This window comes from Acomys russatus, chromosome 27, assembly GCF_903995435.1.
Source record: "Acomys russatus chromosome 27, mAcoRus1.1, whole genome shotgun sequence".
NCBI classification, from domain to species: domain Eukaryota; kingdom Metazoa; phylum Chordata; class Mammalia; order Rodentia; family Muridae; genus Acomys; species Acomys russatus.
This window is the reverse complement of record NC_067163.1, coordinates 13130517-13156216: the sequence shown is the minus strand read 5'-3', so window position 1 is coordinate 13156216 and position 25700 is coordinate 13130517. Positions and strand designations below refer to the sequence as shown.

The 25700-nt window shown below is 44.3% G+C and overlaps 1 protein-coding gene and 1 non-coding gene across 2 annotated transcripts in view; both read left to right on the top strand.

Annotated features, from left to right (window-relative positions):
* Positions 1-25700, top strand: part of Nek5 (NIMA related kinase 5) — a 39445-nt gene extending 13745 nt beyond the window's left edge. Inside the window, exons 7-18 of the mRNA XM_051169901.1 lie at positions 667-753; positions 2195-2249; positions 4711-4911; positions 4988-5070; positions 7599-7665; positions 8452-8568; positions 11463-11549; positions 14502-14570; positions 15429-15555; positions 18386-18511; positions 21484-21618; positions 25585-25700. Of these exons, the coding sequence (XP_051025858.1) occupies positions 667-753; positions 2195-2249; positions 4711-4911; positions 4988-5070; positions 7599-7665; positions 8452-8568; positions 11463-11549; positions 14502-14570; positions 15429-15555; positions 18386-18511; positions 21484-21618; positions 25585-25700 (1270 nt within the window). The remainder of the gene's footprint in view (positions 1-666; positions 754-2194; positions 2250-4710; positions 4912-4987; positions 5071-7598; positions 7666-8451; positions 8569-11462; positions 11550-14501; positions 14571-15428; positions 15556-18385; positions 18512-21483; positions 21619-25584) is intronic.
* LOC127210371 (small nucleolar RNA U13) lies at positions 5450-5549 on the top strand. The gene has a single exon (XR_007833282.1). It is a non-coding gene; the product is annotated as a small nucleolar RNA U13 (small nucleolar RNA).

Sequence of the window (25700 nt, the reverse complement as noted above, 5' to 3'; positions counted from 1 at the left end):
GTGTGTGTGTGTGTGTGTGTGTGTGTGTGTGCGCATGCGCACATGTGGGTCCTCTGAAGGAACAAGTACTTTTAACCACCTTTTTAGCCTGTGTCTACCTATTTGTATGATAGGGTCTCATGTAACCCGGGCTATCTTTTAACTTGTTATGTAGCTGAGGCCAGCCTTGAACTCTGTATCCTTATGCCTCCACTTCCCCAGTACCAGAAATATAGACTCATCGGCCACCATTCCTGGGTTTCTTCCTCTCTCTGTCTCTCCATGTATGTATGTATGTATGTATGTATGTATGTATGTATGTATATGCATACATTTAGGGGTTGATTTTGTATTGTTTTGTTTTGAGATAAGGACCTCTCTGAATCCCTGGCTGTCCTGGAACTCCCTATATAGACAGATCTGACCTCCAACTCACAGACATCTGCCTGCCTCTGCCTCCAAAGTGTTGGGATTAAAGGCATACATTATCACACATAGTTGGGGTTGAGTTGTAAGGTCAAAAACCTACTGTCTTTCTTAATCTGTCATTCACATAAAATGTCTTGATTTTTTCCAATATATGTATGAATACAATTTTTTGTTCGTGTTTACAGTTTTCCTTGCAATATCATGTCTTCAGACTTTCCCACTAATGAAACAGTTTTTTATTTACTCTCATTTTCCTAGTTCCACGGAACTGGCTCAGACATGTGCTGGGACCCCTTATTACCTGTCCCCAGAGATCTGTCAGAACAGGCCATACAACAATAAAACGTGAGTGGCTCTTGGTTGGAGAGTATCAGTCAAAACTAGTGGGTGACACTGAATGGCACAGACTGATATTATAATCTGTCTTGTGCTGGTTATTTGTGCATTTTCCTTTCTTCATGTGGGAAACGAGAACTCCGGTGATTAACTTATTCAGTGAATAATAATATTCCCTAAAGATTTTGGAGTTATTTAAGACAAAGCAATTTCTCTTCGTTTAAAGATGCAAAAAGATATAAAGAGCAGCATTATTGGGGCTGCAGAAATGGCTTCATGGTTAAGCACATGCTGCTCTTGCAGAGAACCCATGTTCAATTTGCAGCACTCGTGTCTGTAGCTAACAATCACCTAGGGGTTCTGACATCTCTGGTCTCCATGGGTACTTGTACTGATTTATACAGACACACAGAGACACCCATGTTGTGTCACTTTTGGACATGTGACCTCACTAGAAGGTGGCTTACCCACCAGGGACCACACCTAAAGAGAAACTAACTCTTCTCCCAGCAGTGGGCCTGAGAGGAAGGAGCGTGTGTGAATGTGATTAAAATGCATTATATGAAATTGTTTTTTAAAAAGTTAAAAATGAGAAAAACTAGTAAACAAGAAAAAAACCCACCTGAGAAAAGCCTTTTACTGTGACAGTTGGTTGCAGTACTCCAGAGGCAACCCAGGAGATGTCTCCCAGCTGACTAGATCTGAACTCACAGAGATCCGCCTGCCTCTGCCAACAAAGTGCTGGGATTAAAGGTGTGCACCACCATGCCCGGCTAAATAAGTTTAAAGATAAGTGTGTAAAGAACAAAATTCAGGCTGGAGAGATGGCTCAGAGGTTAAGAGCAGTGTCTATTCTTCCAAAGGTCCTGAGTTCAAGCCCCAGAAACCACATGGTGGCTCACAACCATCTATAATGAGATCTGGTGCCCTCTTCTGGCCTGCAGGAACACATGTGGGCAGAATACTGTATAAACAATAGATTCAAACAAAATTCAAGTCCTATGTTGCAAGCATGTTTTCCAAATGTTCGTTGAGACTGTGCTATCACTTAATGTAACCGTTGCTTTGTCAAGTACTTTGTGTAGGATTTATATTCTTAAATCAGCCACTTTCCATCTTAGGAGTCAGAGCAAATGCCTTCTGCCATCTTGCCTTTTCCTCTAATGTGCCCTCCAATTCCATTATACATGTTTTCTTTGGGCACATGAGGAGGCAAATATTTAGCCATCACACTATAGTAATGTTCGTTTAGTCTGCCAGGATCCTGACAAACTTCAAAGGATTCTTATTTTACTTTTGATCTTAGAATTGATAATATATCTGAAAGCACCTGTAAAAACACACCAACCTAATAAAATGAAGCTATTTCCATATAAAGCAATTTAAGAGGTAAAAACTTCCATGAGCGTTGTCTCCATTTTCTGACCGTGCAAACCTTTCTCCTCTCCAGGGACATCTGGTCTCTTGGCTGTGTCTTATATGAGCTCTGTACACTCAAGCACCCTGTAAGTATGTTGACCATCATGTGAACTTTGAATCAATGAAGGCATATATGTGAAAGTAGCTTTGAGGAGAAAAGGATTAGTGTTTGGCTTTATTAGATTGTTTAATTATATGTGTGTAAAAGACAGACAGACAGAGATAAGAGAGACAGATATGTAGCCAGGTAAGGTAGCGTGTGCCTATGGTCCTATCAACTCAGGCATTCAAGATGAGGGTGAGCAGCAGACAGGGACACAGCTTTTAAAAAGTCAAAACCAACTGCAAACTAAACCCAAGAAGTGGCAGCAGAAGAATTTAAGGCCAGCTTGGGGCTGCATAGAAAGATGGTGTGTGTGTGTGTGTGTGTGTGTGTGTGTGTGTGTGTGTGTGTGTGTTTCTCTGTTTGTCTCTGTCTTTGTCTCTCTGTCTGTCTCTGTCTGTCTGTGTGTCTGTCTGTGTGTCTGTCTGTCTGTCTGTCTCTCTCTCTCTCTGTGTGTGTGTGTGTGTGAGAGAGAGAGAGAGAGAGAGAGAGAGAGAGAGAGAGAGAGAGAGAGAGAGAGAGAGAGAGAGAAGCATATTAGAACTACATGCTTGGCATGGAAAGAACTCTAAGTAATACTGTAAAGTAAAGGTCCGCCACGTGCGGTGGCACATGCCTTTAATCCCAGCACTAGGGAGGCAGCGGCAGGTGAGTTGGAGGCCAGCCTGGACTACAAAGTAAGTCCACGAAAGCAAAGGCTACACAGAGAAACCCTGTCTCAGAAAAAAAAGTCCAAGTCTGAGAATAGCATGTGGAGTATAATTCCATTATACATATGTTCCTCAAAAGAGGGAGTGCAGGGGCCAGAATTGCAGGAAATGAAACACAGAGTTCTAAGAGTCCCAGTTATCACATGGACTGTGCTGATTTTTCCAGCACCAATTTTTTTTTTTAAGATTTATTTATTATTTATACAGTTTTCTGCCCGCATGTGTACCTTCCCGCCACAAGAAGGCACTGGCTCTCATTACAGATGGTTGTGAGCCACCATGTGGTTGCTGGGAATTGAACTCAGGACCTCTGGAAGAGCAGACAGTGCTCTTAACTTCTGAGCCATCTCTCCAGCCCCCTCCAGCACCAAGTCTTGATGGGTTTGAAGCCTTGAGTTCACTAGGTACCTTCTTTCTATGATTTATTGGAAGCTGGCCATGACATAGGCACCATCTGCCTGGCATGTACAAAACATCTGAGGTTCCTAGTAGGAAAACATGTGTTTAAAGTAAACCATATTATTGCATAAATGTCTTAGACAAAGAGAGCCATTCTTGGCATCTAGGCAGGAGTGGGATTTCTCTATAAATCTCGGGTCCCAGAGACTTCAGACAAGGTCAATACTGTACACTAGACTCTCCAGGGATAGCTTGCTTGTCAACTCATGTCTATGCAGCTGTCTTCATCATCACTGTTGTTAATGTCAAAGGCAACTTAGCTCATGTCTGAACAACATCTACACTTTACTGCCACACTGTCATAGTCATCATTATTATGAATAACAAATGAATGATACTTTCATACAATGAAAGACTTTATTGTGGATGAGTTTATGAGTAAATATTTATGTTATACTATTTGAAAAATCAAAAGGACAAATGTCATATCATCATGAATATTTATGCAAAATAATCATTCTTGAAAAGACTATAAGAAAGTATTCCTCTAGGATGTGAAATTATACATGTTTTTCTATTTATAACTTCCCATGCCTTCTATTTTTTCTTTTCTTTTTTTCTTTGTAGATCAGGCTGGCCTTGAACTCACAGATATCCACCTGCCCTGCCTCCCCAGTGCTGGGATTACAGGCATGCACCACCATGCCCGGCTTGCCTTCTAGCTTTTAAATGTAAGTAAATAGTATTTTGGTAATAAAAATTTAAAAATAAAGGAAACTATTTTAGCTTAAAAAATTAAAATAAGGACTACAGGTATAGTTCATAGGTAGGTCCACATACTGTACAAACGCAAGGTCCTGGATTCAACTGACAGTGCCAAAAAAACCAAAATGAAAATGTTAAAAGTATAAAACTAGTCTTAAGCAACACAGACTTTCTTAGAGGAACTCCCTGAAGTATCCAGTTGTGACTGAGAGTTGATGACAAGATATGGCAGAGCACAATGCTTTCTGACTGCAGTTTAGAAAGGCCATGGACTGGGGATGTGACTCAAGGGTAGAGCATCTGCCTGCCAAGCTCAAGGCCCTGTGCCAATGCCAAGCACAATGACAGACAGACAGACAGACAGACAGACAGACAGACAGACAGACCGGCCGGCCATTAGCTAGAAGATGGGTAGATAGATGATAGATAGATAGATAGATAGATAGATAGATAGATAGATAGATAGATCGATATTCAAGCAGGTAGTTTTTACTTCTTGGTGTATTTCTTACTTTAATTGCCAGCACTCAGCTTGTCTCTGATGTGTTGTCATCATCCTTGTCCTTTCAGTTTGAGGGTAACAACCTACACCATCTGGTTCTGAAGATTTGTCAAGCACATGTCGCTCCCATATCACCCCACTTCTCTCTGGACCTACAGTCCTTGGTACCTCAGCTCTTTCAAGTGTCCCCTGGGGACCGACCATCTATTAATTCCCTTTTGAAAAGGCCTTTTTTAGGAACTCTTGTTGCCCAATACCTGTCTCCTGAGGTAGGTTTGGGGGGTGACTGTAGATTTTGGGAGGGAATTTTGGATGGTGAGTTCTTGACACATGTATTTGGCTTAGGTCCCCTCCAGAAGAGTTCAGTCCCATGTGCGTATGCAGAACGCTGCTGTTGGCCATACCACTTGCTGGGGTGGTAGTCCATGGTAAGGATCGCGTTACCGCGTAACCAAAGAGCATCTGACGGTGGCTGGGAGTGTAGCTTGGTGGTATACCACTTACTTAGCATGCACAGGATTCCTGAGTTCCATCCCCAGCAACCCCAAAAGTGAAATAATAAAACCCAAAATTAAGTTCTTAGCAGGGCATCACCACATATACGACCCCAGCACTTGGGAAGTTGAAGCAGCACAAGTAATAGGCCACCTCAGCTGTGCCTGACTCCATAAAAGGAAACCCGAGAGCTATCGTCTCATTTCATGGACCACAAAAGAAGTCCAACTCGTTGGTTGGTGGCATTGCTCAGTGGTGTCATGACTGACAAGCATGAAGAGGCAAGGAAGCAACAGAACAAGAAGGGTCCACATCCTTAGTTGGTTCATAAGTGTGACTGTGTTTCACACCCCTGTGTGAGATGTGCTCTTCTCAAACTTTGCTGCAATGCCAGCACACCAACCGTGTTATATAGAAAAAGAATTAAATAAAAGCATTATCACATGTGTATCACATCATGAGTTTTGACATATTACTGACGTGGGAGAAAGTCTAATAGCCATAATGAATGACAATGGGAAATATAAGTGTATCACCAGGCTAGAAGTTGACTGGTCATGTGAGGATGAGTCAGGTATTCCTAACACGTTGTATATCTAGTTCAGCAGTGACCCGGGGGACTCAGCTCCTCTCTTCTCATTGGTCAGGAGACCTTCCCAAAAGGTGACATGCTAGTAGAGATGCTTCAAGTGGCTAAATCAAAGCTTACTTTTTGCTGATTTGAAGGAACGGGGGTAGGGTCAGGGAAAGGATAGAGTAGGAGAATATTCAGAGATAGATAATGAGTTATTACACATTTATGGAGTGAAATTTATTCAATAATAAAAAAAATAGTCTATGGGGCTGGAGAGATGGATCAGAGGTTAACACTGACTGCTGTCCCAGAGGTCCTGAGTTCAATTCCCAGCAACCACATGGTGGCTCGCAACCATTTGATGCCCTCTTCTGGTGTGCAGGTGTACATGCAGGCAGAACACTATACACAATAAATACATACATCTTAAAAAAAAAAAAAAGAAAGAGTAAAAGCAGCAGGATGCAGCTGGAGGCACACATCTGGATGTTAAAGGAACTTTTACTCACCTGATTTAACTGTTGTCACCAGTTTCAATTGTCATCTCAGGCCTACTGCTTCTGTCTGCCAACATAGGCCTAGGCCTGGAAGCTTCTAGCCTCTGTACAATCTAACCTCAGCCTAGAATGTTTTCAGCCTCTGAGACTTACTGCTAAATAAGCTCACTGTTTCTAGCTCTTTTTGAACTCTGGGCTGACTGGTTCAACTCAGCTGTTCTGCCTCAAACTGCTCTCCAAGCTGATTGATTCAATCTGGCTTCTCTCAGCTTCTGACTGAATGGTTCTGCTTGGCCTCACACTAACTCTAGCAATCTGTTTTAATCTTCTGGCTCGTTTTCAATCCCTGGCACATTCTGTCTTCACCTGTGTCTAAATTGTTCTCTCTTCAACCTGTCTCTGTAAAACTCTCCCAGTAAAACTGCCTCTGAATTCCACTGCCAAGAACTCAACTCCAGTGCACTGCCTCTAACTTACTGATGCAACCAAGCTGCCTAAACAGAGCTGACTAGAACTCAGAGATCTGCATGCCTCTGTCTCTTGAGTGCTGGCATTAAAGTTATGTGCCACCACACCTGGACCTAAGCTTTTCTTTACATGAAATTTTCTCTATACCAGGCTGGCCTTGAACTCAGAGATCTTCTTGCTTCTGTCTCCTGGGATTAAAGATGTGTCTGTATTGCAGCTGGATCATAAATACCTAGAAGGTTTCTGGATGTGACCTCTTGCCATAGCAGCTATGTTTGGAATTAAAATTCCTGAGATTTTCTGAAAGGAGTCTATGATAGGGAAATGCACACAAGAAACTGAAAATGAGGCAATATTTTAAAAATATTTATTTATTTATTATGTATACAGTGCTCTGCCTGCATGTACACCTGCAGGCCAGAAGAGGGCATCAGATCATATTATAGATGGCTGTGAGCCACCATGTGATTTCTGAGAACTGAAATCAGGACCTCTGGAGGAACAGTCAGTGCCCTTAGCCTCTGAGCCATCTCTCCAACCTGAAAATGAGGCAAATTATAAAGAGAATTAATGAGCTTCTTTGTTGTGTTTTATTTTGACATTACATATCCAGCTAGAAGTTAGTGGTTCTTAACCTGTGGGTAGAGACCTCTTTGGGGGTCAAACAACCTTTCACAGGGGTCACCTAAAACCAACTGAAAATGTAGATTTACAATACAGTTCATAGCAGTAGCAAGTTACAGCTCTGAAGTAGCAATGAAAATAACTCTATGGTTGGGGGTCACCACAACATGGGGACACAGCATTGGGAAGGTTGAGAACCACTGCTCTAGACTGAGAGTGCTTAGAGGAGGAGGAGGAAGAGGAAGAAGGAGAGTCGGGAGGAGGGTTATGCTTAGGCACTTCATTCCTGTTTTCTCAGGTCTGCTGCGTACCTTCAGAGGAAATTTGAAGCTCAGCAATATAAGTTAAAAGTGGAAAGACAGCTGGTGAGTAAGACTCCAGCTATGGGAGTGTTCGGGTGTCTCCTGACAGCTTCTCTGTTCTCAGACATTTATGGGCTCAAATTCATTCTGCTATAAAAATCAAGGTCATCCAATGGATGTGGTGGCGCATGCCTTTAATCCCAGCACTTGGGAGCCAGAGGCAGGCGGACCACTGTGAGTTCAAGGCCAGCCTGGTCTACAAAGTGAGTCCAGGATAGTCAAGGCTACACAGAGAAACCCTGTCTCAAAAAAACCAAAACAACAACAGCAAACCAAGGCCATCCACCACTTACTTTAGTTTCTATTTATAGACGAATGTTACTTTTTAGCCCAGGACTGCCTGGAACTCATCATGTATAGCAAACAGACCTCAAGCTCCTGTGGATCCTCCTGCCTCAGCCTTCTGGGTGGAGAATACAGGCATGGGCCATCAGGCCTGGCTTATATCACTCTTGTTCTGAATTGTTCAAAAGTTCACGTTCTTATTCTCTCTACCACACCTGGGGGCTGCTGACCTCAGCAGAACTTAATCTACAGCTACAAACTGACTGAGTCAGCAGGTGGACACAAGTGATAGCACAAAAATAAGCGTTGCTTATAGACAACATCCGTGGTTCTATTTTAAAATGCTGTTTTAATCTTTAGTTTTTCCATTAAGAAGTGCTGCTGCTCACCATAAAAAGTTCCCATGTAGACTGCTTGGTGAGATTCTTCTTCTCTTGAGTAAATAGTCCAGATTATGCCAGAATATGCAAGTATGCCTTATAATTGATTTCATTCAATGAACAGGGTCTTCGTCCATCTTCTGCTGAGCCACATCCCAATGAGAGAGAAATGCCACAAAGCCATGAAGAGGAGACTAAATTCCAGGAGCTTCAGTGCAGGAAGAATAAAGTGAAGGACAAGGTTTTAAATGCCCAATTCTCTCTGCTGTTGGTGTTACTTTTTAAACTATTTTATTTTGGTTTCTTATGTCTCTTCCTTTCTTCCTCCTCCTCTTCTCTCTCCTAATACTTTATAACCCCCCAGTGCAGGGTAGGAGAGAAAGAAAGTTAGTGGGGGAGGGGGCAGAATTCTCTTTAGCTGTTTCCAGCTGAGTAGGGTTCTCGGGTTCTTTGGGGGCAATACCAATGTCAGTTGTTAGGATATCCAGCAGTCCCACTAACCAGCTTTCTTCCTCCTCCTTGAAGGCTCCATTTCTCTCTCTCCTCAAAGAGTCTTTTTCTCATCGAGCATTCTTCTCTCTCTCTCTCTGGGCTCTGATATTTATAACCTCTCTGAGTCCTCTGAATTCAACTAAGTGCGGCTGTCAAAGACCGTGTCCCATAACACAAGGCTCTTATCAGTTGTGAACAAACTAAGGCAGCCCCATATCCCACAATTGGGATTAAAACAAAAACATGTTTACACAACTGAGTTTTTAAAGAAACCAAAGTTTCCACTATACTCCACCACTGCGTATGTCATGGTCCTTCACACATATGGAAGCCTTTCTTGTTATATGTCAACATTGCTTCTGGCATCCCCGTAGACACAGAGCTGAGTTCACAAGCATTTGAAAAAATGATTGTCCATCATTAATTTAGGGTGATTTTTAATAGTTCTTTTAGGGTTATTGTAATAAAATACAAACTTAGAATAGCAGCAATATTGTGTCGTACTTTTGGAGGCTGACATAGGGTACCTGTGTGGGCAGTCATGTGTCTAGAAGCCTGTACACAGTAGGGATGCTTATTCCTAGAAGCCTGCACACAATAGGAATGCTGGCTTCTGGAGGAGGCATATGTCTTGGTTAGTCACGTGCATCTTTGTGCTGGGACCTAGGTGTCTGGAGTTATGATGTTTAAGGTGCTTCTTGGTATGGATTTCTGGTCCAGTCTTCATTGGAGAGGTGTTCAGTCTTTTGGTCACTGCTGCATCATTTGAGTCCTAGCCAAGTGTGGTGGCCATAGGGTCTCTGGTAGAGAGCTGTGCTGCAGTTCAGCATGGAGCCACAAAGGGATAGAGATGGGCTAGAAGGAAAGACTGAGAGAAGCTGTTGGAAAGAGCAAGGGAAAGGTCCCGGGTTTGCATCAAGTGGATGGGGGTGCTCTGGGAGGTGGGGCTCCTGTGAGCAGCTGTCGCAGGACTCAGGGCAAGTCTGGAGAGACTGTAATGGAGAATAGGAAGAAGGATGAAGGCCCCTACCTGAGTCTCCACCTTGTCTGGCAGCTTTGAGCTCCTGGTAGAGAGAGGCTCATTGGGTAGGCAGAGTCACAAAGAACTGGAGATGGTAGAAGGAAAAGCTGGAAGCTGTTTCCAAGAAGTAGAAGGATCCTGAGTCCACACCAAGCAGCCAAGTCCCTAGTGGTCGGGAGTGGACTGAGTTCATTTTCTCATAAGGAGTCTACTCACATTGATTGAAGGGCCACTCTACTCCAGCAGGACTTCATTTTAACTAAATACATCTGCAAAGACCCTGTGACCAAATAAAGTCACACTCTGAGGCACTGTGTGGTAGGACTTAGGTATAGAGGATGATGATGATGGTGGTGATGATGATGGTGGTGGTGGTGATGATGATGGTGATGGTGATGATGATGATGGTGGTGGTGGTGGTGGTGGTGGTGGTGATGGTGATGATGATGGTGGTGGTGGTGGTGGTGATGGTGATGGTGATGATGATGGTGGTGGTGGTGGTGGTGATGGTGATGGTGATGATGATGGTGGTGGTGATGATGATGGTGGTGGTGGTGGTGGTGGTGATGGTGATGATGATGGTGGTGGTGATGTGGTGGTGGTGGTGGTGATGATGGTGGTGATGATGGTGATGATGATGATGGTGGTGATGATGGTGGTGGTAGTGGTGGTGGTGGTGGTGATGGTGATGATGATGGTGGTGGTGGTGATGATGGTGGTGGTGATGGTGATGATGATGGTGGTGGTGATGTGGTGGTGGTGGTGGTGATGATGGTGGTGATGATGGTGGTGATGATGATGATGGTGGTGGTGATGGTGATGATGATGATGGTGGTGATGATGATGGTGGTGGTGATGGTGATGGTGGTGGTGATGATGGTGGTGATGATGATGATGGTGGTGGTGATGGTGATGATGATGATGGTGGTGATGATGATGGTGGTGGTGATGATGATGGTGGTGGTGATGATGATGGTGGTGGTGATGATGATGGTGATGGTGGTGATGATGGTGGTGGTGATGATGATGGTGATGGTGGTGATGATGGTGATGGTGGTGGTGGTGGTGGTGATGATGATGGTGATGGTGGTGATGATGATGGTGGTGGTGATGATGATGGTGGTGGTGGTGGTGGTGGTGGTGGAGGAGGAAATGAGTGATGTCTCTGCTTGTTATCCAGGCTAGTCTTGAACTTGTGATTTTCCTATCACCCTTCCATGTAGTTAGGACTAAAGGTGTGCACCCCAGCTTTAATGTATCTTTTGAGGGGCAACACGTTCAACTGTCCCTCTCAGGCTGTGAAGTACCACAGCTAAAATGAATATATCATTGTTCTTAGAAGCAACTTCTTTTCTTTTCTTTTTCTTTTTCTCTTTTGGTTTTTCAAGACATGGTTTCTTTGTGTAGCCTTGGCTGTCCTGGACTCCCTTTGTAGACCAGGCTGGCCTTGAACTTACAGCGATCCACCTGCCTCTGCCTCCCAAGTGCTGGGATTAAAGGCGCATGCCACCACGCCTGGCTTTTAGCAACTTACTTTCTAATGCCTACTTATATTACATGTTTCAAAAATTGTAGGGTGTGGAGAGGTTATTTTCAAGTTTTAACTTGGCTTTGCTTTTCAGGAATATTGGAAACAGCTGGAGGAAATCCGCCAACAGTACCACAATGATGTGAAGGAAATTAAAAAGAAGATCGGGAGAGAGCTGAAGGTAAATTCCCCTTCCTAGAGTCAACATCGTTCTGTCAATGTAGAGGTGACAAAATGACTGCATATTAAAAGCAACGAGTTTAATGAGAAGAGTTTATGCTTAGCATATCCAAGGCCCTGTGTGCAATGCAATACACACACATACACACACATGCACACGCACATCACACAGTCTTTCTCCTGCTATGAATCCCTAGCTACATATGAGGTAAAGTGTGTATATTTATCTTTCTTCCTTCCCCAGTTAATGACAAACCACATATAAAATGGTGGTCTCGTGAGACTGGATTGTCTGATGTCATTGCTATCTTAGTCTGTATAAATGCACACCGTGGTGCTCACGGTTCTCGGGACAAGCTCCTTTCATTTACAAGACCATGTAAGGCAAAATCTGAAACAGTTGACTCCATTCTTGGAAAGCCCATAATGGTGCCACATTGGAGACCCATCCTTCTGACTCTCAGGCTTCTGGAGTTGCCGCAGACGGCCTTGTCTTTAGAAGGTCTGAGCTAAGTGAGCCATACAAAGGTCTGTGCCTGTGCTGGATGCCAGGGGTGGGTCTCTCCAGAGCAGAGCTTCATTCATGCTGTGGAGCCTTGGGCCACCATCAGCCTTACGTGGTGGTCTGCAACGGGAAGCCTGCATCCAGAATAGCTGAATAGCAAGCCTCCTTTCCTCCTTTTCTTTTTTCTGCCTTTCTTTTATTTTTGGTCCTGGGGATCAAACTCAGGATCTTGTGCCTGCTGGCTAGGAACAGAAAGCAGGTATTTCTAGAGAGTCCGTGAAAGAAGTGTTTGGTGAAAACGAAGTCAATCTCAACGTAAAGGAGCAATGAAGAGGGCCTTGAGGTGTCTGTGACCAGCTCTTCACACTGTCAGAGAGGGACAGACGTGAGTAGCCCACAGAGCCCCGCGCATTGACTGTGCCGCTCTGTGTTAAAGGAGAATGCAGACCTCAGCCATAAAACCTATTTGGTGAAGAGGAGTAACCTGCCCTCCCTCCCTGATGCCCCTGAGGAAGAGGCCAGGACACAGGTAGAGATGGCCATTGCCAGAGGTTTGCGAGCCTCCCCGTGAGGGTGCTCCCCCCCCCCAGGGGTGAGGGAGAGGTCTCACCTCCTGCTGTGACACTCAGCCATGTGGGGACCTTTTCAAAAGTCCAGATGCCCTTGGTAAATTCTTTTGTTCCTCCCAGCCTCCACTCCATCCCCATCTCCCACCCCCACCACATCATCTTGAGGCAATTGCTCCTGAGCGTCCTGTCACAATGGATTAGTCTGCACTTTGTAGATGTGAGCATGATGTACAAATGCTCTCCTTTCAGCTGCCCCCTTTCACGCAACAGGAGGTGTCATTATGCTCAATGGTGGTGAGTTCCACCTATGTTGCTCATAGGTTTGTCACCCCTTGTCACTGCTGAGTCTATTCCACTGTATAAATACATCAAAATTTGTTGTCAACTCCACAACAGATGGCTATGTAGGTAGTTTCCAGCTTTTGGCTATTGCAAGCAGCTGGGACCATTATGGGCAAGGGTTGCCCATAAGTATTAGGGTTCGGCCTCCCTTTATTCCCTTGGGACAGGGTCTACATCTAACCCTGAAGCTGACCCTTTAGCCTAGGCTGGCTCTCTAGCAAGTCCCAGGATTGGCTGTGTCTTTTCCCATTGTTACAGTTTAGGCACACATAGCCATGCCCAGACTTTTGTGTGAGGACGGAGAACTTCAATGCAGGTTCTCTTGCTTAGGCAGCAAGTGATCTTACCTGCTGAGCCATCCGCTGGCCCTAAATGTCAAGTCTTAGAGTGACAGGCTCACCTCTTCTTACTTTAGCGTAGCTATATTGGCCTGGGATGGCTGGATCATATTGTAGGCATATGTTTAGTCCACCCACCCCCCACTTTTGAAATTCTGGGAACTGACCCGAAGCCCTCACATATTCTAGGCAAGGGCTCTAACACCGAGCTGTTCCCTAAAACCCACTATTTTTCTTAGAAGAGACAGGATTTCTTTACATTGTTAAGGATGGCCTCAAACTCAAGATCGTCCTGCCTTCCTCCTGAATAATTCATGACCATCTTGCCTCAGCCTCTCGAGTAGCCGGAATTACAAGCATTTGCCACCATGCCTAACTGGTGTATTTAACTTGTGTGTATACACCTATGTGTGGGTGAACCTGCCCGTTTGTGTACATGCTTGTAGAGGTCAGAGGTTAAGTGTCGTTCCTTAGGAGTCGTCCATGGTCTCTCACTGGCCTGGAGATGGCCAAGTTTGCCAGACTAGTTACGCAGTGAGCCCAGGAATCTGCCCCTGCCTCCCAAGCACTGGGATTGTAAGTGTGCGCCACCTTGCCCAGCTGTTTTTACACACTTACTGTGAATCAAACTCTCAGGTTTTTATGCTCACAAGACAAGCACTTTTCCAACTGAGCTACTGCCCCAGCCATATTTAATTTTTTAAGAAACTGCCACCAGGTGCGGTGGCGCACACCTGCAATCCCAGCACTCAGGAGGCAGAGGCAGGCGGATTGCTGTGAGTTCGAGGCCAGCCTGGTCTACAAAGCGAGTCCAGGACAGCTAAGGCTACACAGAGAAACCCTGTCTTAAAACAAAACAAGGAAAAAAAGAAAAGAAAAAGAAAAAGCTGCCACATTTGTTCTATGAGAGACTTGAAACAAATTAGGCTGCAGAACATAAAAGAGTAAATTTCAAAAGCAAAGATATGAAGTTAAGGCCTAAGCATTCTTGTCTTTTGCTTGCATATTAGAAAGATTATTGGGGTTCACTCCTTACAGCCTAGTGGCCTGCATGATTCCCTCCTCCCCCTATCTTATGAAGCAGCCCTACTGTGTGGTGCTTACTATGTGTGGTGTCAACATAAATTAGCCTCGGGTTGTAATCTGAAGGTTTTATTAAACTGCTAAGCTAAGATTTTTTTTTTTCTTGCTTATTCTAGAGAGGAGTAAAGTTTGAAATTAGCCTGGATAAGTGTGTTTCTGAGGAAGACACAGACCAAGGGAACAAGGTATGTCATTATGTATATGTTACCATGATCAGCTATGACAAAGCGAGTCTGTTTTCAGGTTCTTAAAACTGTTGCACAGGCTGTAAGGAAAATATCTTTAAGCTGGGCACAGTGGCACACGCCTTTAATCCCAGCACTCAGGAGGCAGAGGCAGGCAGATTGCTGTGAGTTCAAGGCCAGCCTGGTCTACAAAGCAAGTCCAGGACAGCCAAGGTTACACAGAGAAACACTGTCTCGAAAAACCAAAAATAAATAAATAAAGACAAGAGAGAAAATAAAATATCTTTAAATGAGTTATTTTTCTACTAATGTTAACTTTTTATTATTGCCAATAAAAAAACATGGTATGTCATGAACTGTTAATACGCTGACTTAAAGATCATTGAGCAGCAGGGCGGTAGTGGCGCACGCCTTTAATCCCAGCGTGGGTTCTAGGCCAGCCTGGTCTACAGAGAGAGTTCCAGGACAACCAGAGCTGTTATACAGAGAAACGCTGTCTGGGGGTGGGGGTCTGGGGGGAGATCATTGAGCAAGTGTATATTTATTTTAGGTCTTAATTTGTTCTAATAGCTTTTCAGCTGCCTGTGGGTAAATCATGTTTAGAAAAACCCAGATTTCGTTTTATTACTTGATTTTAACACCTTTTAAATTTTCACCTTTCATCAGAAAATCTAACACGTCTCAGTGTCAACATTAACTGATTTCCCTTTTCCATTATCTTTCCTCCGAGTTCACCTTTGAGATTGCTACAAGTGAAGTATGCATACTCACACCTGACACTCACTTTGTGTGTGTTTGTTGCTAGAGACTAGCCCGTATATGGCTTCTTTCTCATCAAAGTTTGTGAACTTTCTGTAGGCAGTGGATAAGCTAAATGATACTTTAAGCTTTGAAGATGGCATGAGGCTCCGGGAGTACAGATGTCAGAAGGAGCGTGAAGATTACACAGACAGAGCCTTTGAAGAGCTCTGTGGCCCAGAGGCAGGTACATGTTACTTGGAAACGGTGGAGGGGAAAGGAGCTTTTTTGTTTTTTGTTTTGTTTTTTCCAAGACAGGGTTTCTCTGTGTAGCCTTGGCTGTCCTGGACTCGCTTTGTAGACCAGGCTGGCCCACCTGCCTCTGCCTCCCTGAGTATTGGGATTAAAGAAGCATGATGCCACCACTCCTGGCTGAAAAAGGAGCTTTTCATTTGCAATTCATCTCCAATGTGCTTCACGGGGCTCCTGGCTCCCCTGGCCCATGCACGCATTCCTTGTCCAGCCTTCCTTCTTGCTACACACACAGGGCAGTCCTACCCACTCCTTCTGCAATTTCAGCACCTGTAGGCGTCCACACGTAGGGGTCTGTCTCATCACCTGATGGACAGCTCTCTGGGCAAGTGTGACAAGTGCCTTAACCTCAGCGTGTGTCCTCCTCCTTCCCAGAGACCTTTGCTTCAGGGTGATCCAGGGTGATGGCCCCTCCTATTTGCCCAGGGCAGCTTCTCCTCAGATGCCTCTGAACGTTTCCTCTGCCTCCATGCCTTCGCTAGGTAGGGGTCTGTCACCCTTGAGCACTGTGGTGACATGGCAAAACATGAAGCAACCCAGGGTTCTGGAGCCAGTTTGGATCCTAGCTGGCACTGGGGTTTCTGGTCGTAGAACGTTTCTTCTTTTGCCAAGTTAATTTCATGTTCCTTTCCCTCTGTGAGGCATGGGGAACAGTAGCAGTGATAACCACACGGAGTTACTGTAGCAACACGAGCAATGTATGACACGCATAAAGCACCTGCCTAAGTCATAGGTGCTAAGAAATGATCCTCCCTTAGTTAAGAAAAAAGATCGATGGATTGAGTGTTATATATGTGTGCCTGCATGGGTTTCTGTGCACCACTTGCATGAAGTGCTGATGGAGGCCAGAGGTAGAATTGGGATTGTAGGAGGCTGTGAGCTGCCTGATGTGGGTGCTGGGACCTGAACTCAGCCTTAACCACAGAGCCAGCACCCTTGATTTTTTTTCCTCTGCCTTCCCCTCATTACATTGTATTTATTTATTTAATTAATTTTAGTACTAAGGATGGAAAGTAGCAGGTTGGTTTATTTGATAATACCAGGCAAGTCTTCTTTTTATGTTTTTTATTTTGAGACAAGGTCTCACTGTGTTGTCTGGGCTGACCTTGAACTTGCTCTACAGCCCAGGCAAACCCTGCCCAGCCTCCTCAGTTGCTGGATCACAGGCCTGTGGCACCAGGCATACTTTTCTTGTCCATTCTCTCTGTTTGAGATGGTCTCATTCTATAGCAGCTGACCTTGTACTAGGACGACAGTGTACACTACCATGTAAATAACACGCATTATTCTCTGTTATTGCTTACACGGTTACTGGTGTTACACTGTTACTCCACTCATATTTTCTGATAATTCTGGTAGGTTAAAGTCCATCCCTCATAGCCAGGCGGTGGATCCTAGCACTTGGGAGGCAGAGGCAGGCAGATCTCTGTGAGCTCGAGGCCAGCCTAGTCTACAGAGTGAGTTCCAGGACAGCTAAGGCTACACAGAGAAACCTTGTCTCCAAAAACCAAAAAAAATAGTCCATCCCTCATTGCTTCACATTCAACCCTGTGTGGCATGATCCTGGGATGACTCACCCTTCACACCTAATACCTCTTCTTTTTTCTCTAATAAGATCCACACAGCCTGCAAGAATACTCCTCTCCCTGGTTAGCCATGTAAACATTTGCATGCCTGGCTTGCCTTAGTTTCCCCTTCCTATAATATTCTGAGCATGTTAATTGTGGACCTCCCATGCATGGCCAGTGGTAGAGAGTGCAAAGGCAAAAGGAACCTGATCAGTGTCCTGAGATATCATGATTAAAGAAAAGGAGGTACAGACAGGGACATGTCCTGAGCCCAAGGACTCATCACTGCTGGGGTGGGTGCTGGCTGGGAAGATGGGGGCGTCCTCATTCCTTCCGGGCTTGGAACGCTCTTGAAGCCTGTACTTTCCTGTGCAGGTAATGATTTAAAAAATGTGTATTTATTATTATTATGTATACAGTGCTCTGCCTGCATGTACACCTGCATGCCAGAAGAGGGCATCAGATCACGTTATAGACACTGACGTAGCCTGATATGGCAGTACACAGCTATAATCCCAGCACTCAGGATCTGGGCATGGTGGCTCTTGCTTGCTGTTCTAGCATATGGGAGGTTGAGGCAGGAAGTTAGGATTGCCATGCGGTCCAACCAGTCTGGGACAAAGAAAGGGGAATTGTTGGGAGGAAAGAGATGGCAAGGAAAGAGAGCCATGATGGGCTGAGACATCCCTGGGCAGGTGGTCCTGGGAGGTGAAGAAAGGTAGCTGAACGTGGGCCTGAGCGCAGCCAGTAAGCAGTGCTCCTCCGTGGCCTCTGCTTCAGTTCCTGCCTGGAGTTCCTGCGCTGACTTCCTTCTTGATTAACTGTATTGTAAGATGAAATAAGCCCCTTCCTCCAAAAGTTGCTTTTGGTCATGGTGTTCGTCAGAGCAATAGAAAGCAAACTGGGACAGTCCCTAAGAACTGCTCAGTGCGCCAGGCGTGGTGGTGCTCGCCTTTAATCCCAGCACTCGGGAGGCAGAGGCAAGCAGGTCACTGTGAGTCTGAGGCCAGCCTGCTCTACAAAGTGAGTCTAGGGCAGCCAAGGCTAACACAGAGAAACCCTGTCTCAAAAACCACAAAAACAAAATAAAACAACAACAAATAAAAAATAAAAAATAAAAAAAGAAAAGGAAAGAACGGCTTGGTGCTGTTGTTAGACTCTGGCTATGGAACTAATGAGCTCTTTTCCGACACCTAGAGGCCTTCTTTCAGGACATGGTTGCTGTGGAGAGCAGGAGGCAGTGGGATGCCAGAGCACCTCAGACTCTACTGCAAATAATGGCAACAGCAGATGTCACCTCCCCCTGCCCCACCATGCCTGACGGTGAGTCTTTGGTCAATTGTCAACCAGCACCAGGGCAGGCCAGGGCCTGGTGCACCCCTGCTGCCAGCACACACTCTATTGGGAGAGTTGCTACTTCTCAGTCACTAAGCATTTTACAAAGACATTGTTTTGGCATCATGAGTGTCACATGGAGACTTGTCTTCCTGTTATCTCAGCAGGTGATGACTCTAGTCATACAAAAGTAAAGAAAGAAAATTGCATCTGCCATCTTTCCTTAGGTGAGAGAGGGAGAGATGGGGGAGAGTCCATTTGACTTAGTTCCACTTGACACCAGCTTAATTACGGACTTGGAATTTCAATCGTGATTTTTTTCCCCCCTCACCAATAAAATCAGTCATTTTAAAAAAAGATTTATTTATTTATTATGTATACAGTGTTCTGCCTGCATGTAGGCCTGTACTCCAGAAGAGGCCACCAGATCTCATTATAGATGGTTGGGAGCTACCGTGTGGGTGCTGGGAATTGAACTCAGGACCTTTGGAAGAGCAGCCAGTGCTCTTAACCTCTGAGCCATCTCTCCAGCCCCAATAAAATCAGTCTTAAGGTTAGGTATGCAGCTCTGTTGTCAAGGGCTTACCTAACATGTACAAGATTCTGGGTTCAAACGCCAGCAAACTCAGATGATCGTGCATATACAACAAGCAGCTTTTACGTGCTGAGCCATTTCCCAAGCCTCTGTACTTCCTTTGTTCTTCTTCGACACTCAGGCCTGAGAAAGGGTTGAAATATTTTATATTTTATTGGGCTATAAGTTGATCGGACAGTCACCTGTGTCCCTGGATTCAATTAACCACAAATGGAAGATACTCACAGAAAGAAGCTTTCGTCACATACAGCTGCTCTCTTGTCCTCATTCCATAAGCAGCACAGTACAGCAGTCATTTAGTGCCCTTTGCATCATGCTGCGCTGCATGTAAGTCACCTGGTGTTGATTTAAAACACGGAATAGGCTGGAGAGATGGCTCAGCAGTTAAGATTATGTACTGCTCTTGTTGCGGAGGACTCAAGTTCAGTTCCCAGCACCTAAATATGGTGGCTCGCAACCCTATGTAACTCTAGTTGTAGGCGACCCAACAGCTTCTTTGGGCCTCTTCAAGTAGCCACATACACAAACACACACTGTCAAACATACATACATACATACATACATACATACTGAGTAAAAATTAAATCTTACAAATTAAGTATGTAAAAAATAGGTATGTGTAGAGGGATTTTAATTCAGAACGTGGCTGCTCTGGCAAGAGATCACATCCAAAGACCTTCTAGGTCTGTGTGATCCAGCTGGAATACAAACACGCCTTTAACCCAGGAGACAGAGGCAAGCAGATCTGAGTTCAAGGCCAACCTGGTATAGAGCAAGTTTCAGGTAAAGAAAAGCTTAGTTCCAGGTGTGGGGGTATATGCAGTTAATTCCAAACAGTGAAGATAAAGTTAGTTTGTAGAAAGAAGCACCCATGTTTGAAAGTGCTGTTTAATTGGTGGCCGATAAAGTGACAAATCAGAGAAGCTTTGACAGAATAGAATATACCCAACTCTCATGAGAAGAGAGAGGGGAGGGAAGCTACTTAAGGGAGTGACACAGGGAATGAAGGAAAGGAGGCAGTTCTACAGGGACAATCATAGAGAGACGGGTTGCAGAGAGAGAGAGAAAACTCAGGCAAGGACGAAAGAAGTAAGAGAATGAGCCAGAAGATTAGAAAAGATGGCTAGAAGCCAGGTGGTGGCGGCACACGCCTTTAATCCCAGCACTTGGGAGGCAGAGGCAAGTGGATCTCTGTGAGTTCGAGGCCATTCTGGTCTATAAAATGAGTCTAGACAGCCAAGGCTGCACAGAGAAACCCTTTCTCGGGGTGGGGGCAGGGAAGAAGATTGTTGGAGTTGGCTTTTGGCTAAGCAAAGCAATCCAGAGGCTGAGAGAAAAGCCAGATTGAAGAAGTCAGCTAACTGGTAGAGGAGTTTGATCCAGAACAGCTGAGTTGAACCAACCAGCCAAGAGCTCAGTATGAACAAGAAAGGGTGACCTTATTAAGCAGTAAGTTTCAAAGGCTGAAAACATTCTAGGTCTAGGTTAGATTGTAAGGAGGCTAGAAGCTTCTAGGACTAGGCAGTAAGCCTTGGAGACGACAATTGAAACAAGTGAATAAAAGTTAATTTTATAGGCATGGTGGCACTTCCTATAATCCCAGCATTTGGAAGGTAGTGATAGAGACCAAGAGGACCAGGAGTTCAAGATCATCCTCAGCTACGTAGACAGTTCAAAGCTAGCATGAGCCACATGAGACACTGTTTCATCCCCACCCCAATGAAAGTGTATGGGAAGATGTGTGTAGGTGTTATGCAAATAGTGCACACTTCATATAAACTACTTACCCCTACACAGATTTAAAAAATATTTTTATTGTTTTAAATTACGTACTCTTGTATCTGTGTGTGGTTATATCTACATTTGACAGTGCCTGTAGCCAGAGGCATAGGATCTTCCTGAAGCTGGAGTTCCAGGTAGCTGAAAGCCTCCGTGTGGGAACCAAACTTGGATCCTCTGCAAGGGAAGCAAGTGCTTTCAGCGGCTGAGCCACCTCTCCAGCCTGCATGCTCAGGCTTTTCTATCATTGCATGTTTGTGTGTCTCTCTTGGGTGCCAGGGGATGCGTGGGTACCACTGAAAGTGTATGAGCTGACTTATAACTCATTGTGACGTCTGAGGATGAACTCAACTTACAAAATAAGCACATGGAAATGTATCACAGTTTGCCCTGCAGAATATGACCCTCTTCTCATCAACCTGTGAGGAAAAGGCAGTAAAGTTTGTTTGTTTTTTAAGTATTGGTTTCTTTATGAACAAGGTGAGGAATGTGATCACGAGCATGGTTCTAACATTCTGTGGTGTTTGTTATAAAAGCGGAAACAAAGAAGCATCTTTACTTTTGCTAATGCGGTATCCTCTTTCAGATGGTCGAGTGATTGTGATGGAAGGCAATCCAGAAAATGGGAAGCAGTGGTGGTGGGATGCGCCCGGGACCCCGAGTGCTTCAGCAGCAGAAGATGCCTGCGGGAGCTCATTGTCTGCCGGTAAAGGAGAACCTGGTATGTAGTTTATTTTCAACAAAGTTACTGCTGCCTCCAAGGAGCGAAGTCACCGCTTTACAAATGCAGAGAGGTCCTAACAGTACCTTTGGCTTGCAGAGAGAACCTGGCTGATTTGCTCTAACCAAGCTGGCTCCAGGTGAAGTAACAAATGGCACGCACTACCAAGGGCAGAGGTGTAGCTTTGTGTAGTATTTCTCAATGACAACTGATGAAAAGGGTTGATAAGCTAGCGTTGCTCAGCTCTGGTAGCTATTGGGTGGGTCACTTTGTTTTCCTATGGGTAGTAAGAGCGCATAAGTGATCCTCCTGCCTCCTGAGTAGCTGGGATGACAGGCACACACCATTACACGTGACTACATTATATATTACGTTATGTATTATATACCTGTATTATATAGCATGATATCTATCATCTATCTCTACCCATCTATAATATACATATGTATTCTATCTATCTATCTACCTATTTATCATCTATCTCTACCCATATGTATTCTATCTATCTGTCTATCTATCATCTATCTATCTATCTAATTTATTTATTTATTTTGGTTTTTCGAGACAGTGTTTCTTTTTGTAGCCTCGGCTGTCCTAGACTTGTTTTGTAGGCCAGGCTAGCCTCGAACTCACAGAGATCCTCCCGAGTGCTGGGATTAAAGGTGTGTGCCACCACATCTGGCTATTATCTAATCTAATCTGTCTTTATCTCATACACACTGGGCCTGTGCCTCCAGGGTGTTGGAATTAAAGGCATGCACCACCACACCTGGCTAATCTATATTATATTTTTATTAACAAATTTTCTTACTGAACCCAAATGGCTACTATACAATTAACTATCTTTGTTTAAGCTTAGATTCTTCAAGAGTGATTTAGTTTCCACTGAATCAAAATACAGTTTTCCATGTTATTATTTGACTTTTCCCCTGCAATGTTTATATCTGTGTTATTGTTTAACTCTTTTCCTAGGATGCTGGCTCTGGAGAAATGAGGCATAGGTCAGGCACGGTGCTGCACACCTGTGGTCCCAGCACTCTGGAAGTAGAGATTGGGAGATTTTGAGTTTGAGACAGCCTGGGTGTTAGAAATGAGTCCAAGGTTTCCAAGAGAATGACCACACAATCCAAAGTATTTCAGCAAAGCAAAAACATTCTGTTTCTGCAGAGTGGGCACTCCTGCCTATTAAGCAGTCAAGTACATACAGCTGAGGCCCTGATGGATTTTTATTCCAAACACAAAAGGAAAGAGAAACAAGCAGATATAGCTAGTCTAATACCTGAAAAATAGATTTAAAAACAAAACTAGTCAAAATATAGGGAATGACATTTCTATGCTCCTTAAAGGAAAAAAAAAAAATCAAGAAGATATTACAGTCCTAAACATATGTGCACTAGAGAGACACCCAGTTTCACAAAAACAAGTGCCATGAGATCTAAGTCACAGGCTGACCCCAGCACAGTGACACTGGGAAACTTCAGCTCTCCACTCTCACTAATCCACACAAAAACTAAATAGAGTAATGCTGGGTCTAAATGACGTCATAAACCAAATAGATCTAACAGACGTCTGCAGGCTACTCCACCCAAACATTAAAGGATACACTTGATTTATTTTCAGTATCCCATGAAACTGTCTTCAAAATCAACCACATATTAGGACACAAGGTAAGTCTTAACAAATTTACAAAAGAAAATTAAATTAACATCCTTCATATTATCTGACCACAACGGGATAAAGCTGGCTGCCAATGGCAACGGAAGTGACAGAAAGTACACAAACCCATGGAAGTGAAACAACACAGTACTGAGTGAAAACTGGGTCAGTGAAGACATCAAAAAGGAAGTTTAACAATCCCAGAACTGAATGAAAATGAAAACAAAACACACCCCAATCTATGGGACACAACACAAGCATTCATGAGAGCAAAGTTTATAGTACCAAGTGCTTACATAAAAACTTGGAAAGGCTTAATATTAGTAAGTTTATGTTGAACCTGAGGGTCTTGGAAAAATAAGAGCAACAACACTAAAAAAGAGTATATGAGAAGAGAAAATAAAAGTCAGGGTTGAACTTTGGAAATCTATCTGGTGCTATCTCAGACCCAGCTATTCCACTCCTTGGAATATACCCAGAAGATGCTCCACCACACAATGAGGACATATGCTCAGCTATGTTCATAGCGGCCTTATTCATAATAGCCAGAACATGGAAACAGCCTAAGTGTCCCTCAGTAGAAGAATGGATAAAGAAAACTGTGGTACATATACACTATGGAATACTACTCAGCTATTAAAAACAAGGAATTTCCGAAATTTGTGGACAAATGGATTGAACTAGAAATGATCATAATGAGTGAGCTAACCCAGAAGCAGACTTAAATGGTATATACTCACTTATAACTGGACACTAGCCCAAGGGGCAGGTCCCATGAAAGTCTTCACCTATCAGGAAAGTGGGATAGAGGTGAGGACATCCTATTGGGACTCTGGGTGAGAGAAGTATGGGAGAATGGGGAAATAGAAGGATCCAGAGGGTCCTAGAAGCCTACAAGAAGAACATTATGATGGGTGGATCTGGGCCCAAGGGTTCTGCTCAAACTATAGCACCAACCAAGGACAATATGTGCAGTGAGCATTAAACCCCTATCCAGATCTATCCAATGGACAGTACATTTCACACAGTTAAGTGGAGAGTGGGGACTTTCACATGAACTCTGGTGATCCATATTTGACCATGTCCCCTTGATGGGGAGGCCGAGTGGCACTCAGAGGAAGGGTAGCAAGCTACCAAGAAGAGACTTGATACCCTAGGATCATATTCAGAGGGAGGAGGTCCCCCTCAGTCACAGTCATAGGGGAGGGTAATAGGATGAAAGCTGGAGGGAGGGAGGGATGGGAGGATACATGGGATGGGATAACCATTGAGATGTAATATGAATGAATTAATAAAAAAAATTAGAACGCAAAAAAAAGTCAGGGCTGAAATTAGTGAAACAACAACAACAAAGTATATTAAAAAAATCAATTTAAAAAAGAGTTGGGCCAGGTGTGGTGGTGCACACCTTTAATCCCGCCACTCGGGAGGCAGAGACAGATGGATCGCTGTGAGTTCAAGGCCAGTCCGGTCTACAAATCGAGTCCAGGACAGCCAAGGCTACACAGAGAGACCCTGTCTCAAAAAACAAAAACAAACAAGCAAAAGAATACAAAGACACATGGCGATGGTGATGATGGTGTGTGTGTGCTTCCAGTTTGCTCTGCAGGCCACATCGCTATGTGCGTAAAGCACAGAAACACACTGGGTTTACAGAAATGAAGAAGAGTAAAGGTGCTTTTGGCAAGGCTTCAGTTTTGAGGCACATACTTTTCTTAAAATTTCTATGTATGCTCCAAATGGGATCATCTTTGTCTCTTCCTGCCTGATCTTTATTGTGATACTCCCTTTTCATGTCTTGTAGTGCATTAATCACTTTTCTCATCACTGATACTAAATACTCAACAACAAGCAACTGAAGCAACAAAGGGCTTCTTCTGGCTCATGATTTGAGGAGCCACTGTCCGTCATGGCCAGGAAGGCATGGCAGAAGATGTCTCTGTGGTGGCAGGAGCATGTAGCAGCTGCTTGCACACATCTCTGTGCACCAGGAAGCAGAGACGGGACAGGGAGCAGGGCTGGGCTGCAAACCTCAAGACTCATTGCTCAGCAACACTCTAGCTCCATCTAGGAATCACTTCCCAGTGGTTCCACAACCTTTCCATATAGCACCAGCAGCCGGGGGCCCGAGTATTCCAACACACGAGTCTGTGTGGCACATTTCACATCCAAACCATAACATGTATCTGCTGCCATCCCTGTCAGTACCTTGTTCTGCCATCACGAACGGTATGCACTGCAGGATTGTGAGTATATGTTGCTCTCCAAGTACATAGCTTCATCTACTTTCATTTTCCTTGTTTCTTTCAGTTGGAATAATAAAACCACAGCTCCCTAAAGAAGACCAGGGAGAGTTAGAAATAGCCTCTGGCATCATAGTGGATGATGAACAACTGGATCCAGGATTGCAGGATGATGAAATGTGA